The following is a 4,688-nucleotide window of genomic DNA, read 5'->3' on the forward strand; positions in this document are numbered from 1 at the left end:
GGCTGCAAAACTGGATTTTCACCCGGTTTCTTCTGATGGGTTGACTCTCTGCAGCTAAGTAAGAGAAGCTCTGCCCCAGCTCGCTGCTCTGGCGTGGAGGGGTGCACAGGCAGGTACGTATGTACCGCTGCCCCGCAGCCAGGGAGGAAGCAAGCAGAGATAAATTCCTCACATACTGTTCAGCCTCCTTCCTCCACAGGACTCAAAGCACTCGGGGGCTGCGCTGTGGTGGGATGAGAGACAGAAGCTTCTGTGCAGTCTGGGAGAACACTGCACAGTCCACAAACGGGTCATAAGCTGAAGCACATTCAGACCAGTGGGACCTGTTACGCCTTGTCCCTCTGACATGGTGGGGCTCATTTAGGGTGAGAAATGAGACCATGTGTATCCTGAGAATTAGCCTGCAGATTGTTTTACTCCTCAGTCGAGGTCAGTGCAGGAGCTCAATGTCACTCTTCTTGCTAACCCAATCCACCTTTCCCAGCATAACTACAGACCATCTTCCCAAGATGCTTTTAGGAACTAGCCGTGGACTAGTCGAGGTGCTGGTAACCTTGCAGGATTCCTTACGTTGCAGACTGACATCGTGGTGTGGCAGGCTCAAAACGTGTTACTGAGAGGCATCTGCTCGCTCTGGCCTTAGCTGCTCAGCCCCTGTCCTGGTCTGGTGGCCTCTCCCCTCCAAAGAAGGCTGGAGAGAGGGAGCGTGTTACAGGGCAAATAAATGACTCATTAGTCTGAGTAAGGTAATTGCCGTTTGCGGTTAGATGAGGCTAAAGTGGGTCAGGTTTGTTTGTGAAACTCCATGGAGGCACCATCTGTTCTCTGTGTCCTGTCTCGGGGGCTGGAGAAGGATTTGGGTGAAACCTCTTCCCTGGGAGCCTGCAGAGCAGCGTGGGGGATGCCCCGTCATTAGGCAGTGGCGTGGGTCCCTGGAGGTGACCCTGGGTGCGTGCAGGCGCGTGCCTGCAGCCCTGATCTTCCAAGCGGACTCTTAATTGATTTCACTCGGAGAGGGGACCCTAAATCCTTCGTCTTGCTGCTACAACTGTAGGAGGAGGCTGGGCAGGACACTGCGAGGTCATTAGATCTCCCTTAGCCTGGGGGCAGGATTGGATTTTCCCAAAGTGTAGCTGGCAGTGCCTGTCTCACCTGCCACAAGCCCTTGGAGAGAAACCTGGCACCAGCGTAGCTGGTGGTTTTTAACCCCGCCACTGTCCCAGCTGTCCCGTCCTCGTCCTCCCATGCCTGCAGGCCTGTGGGGATGGGAACTGGCTCTTTCAGGGATGCCATGTCTGTGTAGTACCTGGTTTTACCCTTTTCCCACATCTAACAAGCTCTCTCTTCTCTCAGACCACGGCATGTGAGCAGAAGAAGCCTGCAGTGGGATCCCTGCCTGCCTGCACTCAGCCTCGGCACTGCTGAGGCCGCATCTTGCCATAAGAGGAAGAGGAAAAGACGGTTCATTCACCATTGCTAAACATGGGAGACAGCATCTGTCCCGCAGACCAGGAAGGGAAGCTTCAGAGCTCATCTGTGGAGCATCCCCGGGGGTGCGGCAGCCGGAGCATCCCAGCCCGCTGTCAGTAAGAGGCGAGGGGCAGCATGGCGCAGGGAGCCTGGGGCAGCATGCTCTTCCACAACCGCAAGACCCAGCTCCTGCTGGTCAACTCCCTGACGTTCGGCCTGGAGGTCTGCCTGGCTGCAGGGATCACCTACGTGCCTCCGCTGCTGCTGGAAGTGGGCGTGGAGGAGAAGTTCATGACCATGGTTTTGGGTAGGCAGTTTTTCTCTCGTCTTCAAGGTGCTTGTTTCTTCTTTGAGTCTGGAGGGCAGGGACAAGTAAGGGCATGGAGGCTTGTCTCTGTGCGGAGGTGCAGGGCTAGTGTCCCATCAAGGGCAGCCTTGTGTTTGGAGGAGGGGGCTGTGACACTTAGCAAGTTCCTGAAGCATCCCAGGCTCCTTTTACAGTGTGTACAGTCCAGTGTCCTCCAGACGTATCCCTCTGACAGCACCTCCTTCTCTTTTCCAGGGATAGGACCTGTCCTTGGCTTGGTTTTTGTCCCGCTGATCGGATCCGCCAGCGACCACTGGCATAGCAGCTATGGCCGGAGGCGACCTTTCATCTGGATGCTTTGCCTGGGAGTCCTGCTGAGCCTCTTCGTCATCCCGCACGCCAGCAGCCTGGCCAGCCTGTTCGCCCTCAACGCTCGCCCGCTGGAGATCGCCTTCCTCATCCTGGGCATTGGCTTACTGGATTTCTGCGGCCAGGTCTGCTTCACGCCACTGGAGGCCCTGCTCTCAGACCTCTTCCAGGAGCCGGACAACTGCCGCCAGGCCTTCTCCATGTACGCCTTCATGATCAGCTTGGGGGGCTGCATTGGCTACCTGCTTCCAGCCATTGACTGGGGCGGCAGCTTTCTGGCCCCATACCTGGGCGGGCAGGAGACCTGCCTCTTCAGCCTCCTCACCATTATTTTCCTCGGCTGTGTGCTGGCCACGCTCTTTGTGACAGAGGAGGCAGCCACCCAGGCGGATGTTCTGGATGGCCCAGTGCTGAAGGATGCTCCCATTAAGCCCTCACCTGCCTGCTGCTCCTGCCAGCTCTCCAGGAGCTCGTGTCTCCCGCAGGGCAGGCACATGTTGCAGGCGCTGAGAAACCTCTGCACGCTGGTGCCGCGGCTTCACAGCCTCTACTGCCGCATCCCCAAGGTCATCCGGCGCCTGTTCGTGGCCGAGCTCTGCAGCTGGATGGCACTCATGACATTCATGCTGTTCTACACAGACTTTGTGGGGGAAGGGCTATACCATGGTGTCCCCAGGGCCAAGCCGGGCACAGATGCCAGACGCCACTACGATGAAGGTGAGAAGTGAACCAGCTGCTCTGAGGCTGCAGCACCCTGTTCCTGGGGACAGGAGCATTTAGTGGGTGCTAGGAATGGGCTCAGCTCTGCTAGCAATGCAAAAAAACATTCTAGCAAACGAGATGTTCTGCAGGTGGGTCAGGAAAATCATCCCCCCGTGGCCCCCAGAGCATTGCACAGTGGACCGAATAGGGTAACGCCTCTGCCCTCCGAGCTACCCAGCTCGGAACTCCAGCTGGCAGAGCAGCCCTGGCCTGGGGCTGAATCGTTCAGTGGCAGAATGGTCTGGCAGGTCGCACGCTGAACAGGACGTGTCCGGCTCCGATTGCAAGCTGCGGCTGCCAGGACCTTCCACTGCTCTTCCCCCCTTTTAAAGTGAGGGGTGATGATGCTCCCCAGCTCTTGGGGCTGGGGAGTCAGGAGGTGCTCAGGAGCAGTGAGGTGGGCTTTGCTGCATCTTCCTTTCACGCTCCTAAACTGGGCAGTGAGATGCCCATCTCACTTCTGTAACTGGGGAGCCCTCGAGCAGCCTCCCCAGTTCTCACTCCTCTCTCCGAGTGCTTTCTCTAGTGCTGGCCACTGGAGTCTGGAGCTGCCATGTCCACATCACAGGGTACAGCCCATTACCTGCTTGCTGTTGCCTGCTGCCCCGCTTTGGCTGCTGTGTTGTGCCAGAGCCTCTGCTCACTGCCTAGCCCTTCTTTTCCCCTCCCGGATCTGTCCTTTATTTTCGGAGGCACCTTCCTGGCCCTCCTCCCCCAGCTGTCTATCTTGCCCTCCAAGTTTTCCGCCCAGTGCCTCCGAGAGCTCTGCAGTACACTGCCTCTTTGTGCCGAGTGCCTGTTTAACTTACAGGGAGCTTAATTATTATTTAACACTTGCGCTGTATAGCTTCCAGCAGGTCAGCCCTCCATTGTGCCGGCTGTCATAGGAACATGTGTTGAGTAATGAGCCTTGCTCCAAAGAGTTAATGGTTTTAATTCCCTGAAATCTGATAGATCTTTGCAAAGGGTAAGGTCCGGATTGCTACCGGATACCGCTGTCGTTTAGCAGTGGTTGTATACTTTACCTTGGCTTAAGCACAATTCCTTGTTCCTTTTGTTCTGTTACTGGTTTTGGCATCAGATAACAACAGATCCTGGTTCATGCTCGGGTGACAGATCCTGGATCAAGAGGGAGGAAGGTGCAAACAACAACTTCCAAAGAAAAGAACGGCATTTCGATTCCTTCCCCCATTGCCCCTCTAGTCAGACTGGGGTGCTGCTGGTGCAGGTTGGGAGCTGCAGCCTGGCTGCTGCAGCCCTGGGATGTGTTAGGTAGCGCTGCTCTTCTTCCTGACCCAGCCCTGAGGTTGCCAGGGCTGTTTGTGGCTGTGCCACACTCTGAGGGAGAGGGAAGGAGGCCCAAAGGTGTTGTGGATCCTGGGCGAAGGCAGGGCAGCATCTGTCACCACCTCTGCTTACCCGCAGGTGTCCGGATGGGCAGTCTGGGGCTCTTCCTGCAGTGCATCACGTCCATCTTCTTCTCGACAATCATGGACCGGATGGTGAAGCAGTTCGGGACGCGGGCGGTCTACCTGGCCAGCGTGGTGTTCTTCCCCGTGGCTGCCTTCGTCATGTGCCTTTCCCACAGTGTCATCGTTGTTACCATCTCAGCAGCTCTGACGGGCTTCACCTTCTCTGCGCTCCAGATCCTGCCATACACGCTGGCTTCACTGTATCACCATGACAAACAGGTAGGGGTCTGCGCCAGAGGTCAACGAAGTGCCAGGTGGTGGTGGGACAGCTTGGCCAGCCTCTTTTGCCACTTGTGGCTGGGGGAGGC

The 4,688-nt window shown here is 56.9% G+C and overlaps 1 protein-coding gene across 1 annotated transcript in view; it reads left to right on the forward strand.

Annotated features, from left to right (window-relative positions):
- The first annotated feature begins 1,629 nt into the window (after positions 1 to 1,629).
- SLC45A3 (solute carrier family 45, member 3) overlaps positions 1,630 to 4,688 on the forward strand; it is a 7,515-nt gene continuing 4,456 nt past the window's right edge. The window contains exons 1-3 of the mRNA XM_010139055.1: positions 1,630 to 1,777; positions 2,033 to 2,863; positions 4,334 to 4,599. Coding sequence (XP_010137357.1) covers positions 1,630 to 1,777; positions 2,033 to 2,863; positions 4,334 to 4,599 — 1,245 coding nt within the window. The remainder of the gene's footprint in view (positions 1,778 to 2,032; positions 2,864 to 4,333; positions 4,600 to 4,688) is intronic.

This window comes from Buceros rhinoceros, unplaced genomic scaffold, assembly GCF_000710305.1.
Source record: "Buceros rhinoceros silvestris isolate BGI_N320 unplaced genomic scaffold, ASM71030v1 scaffold27156, whole genome shotgun sequence".
Classification (NCBI taxonomy): domain Eukaryota; kingdom Metazoa; phylum Chordata; class Aves; order Bucerotiformes; family Bucerotidae; genus Buceros; species Buceros rhinoceros.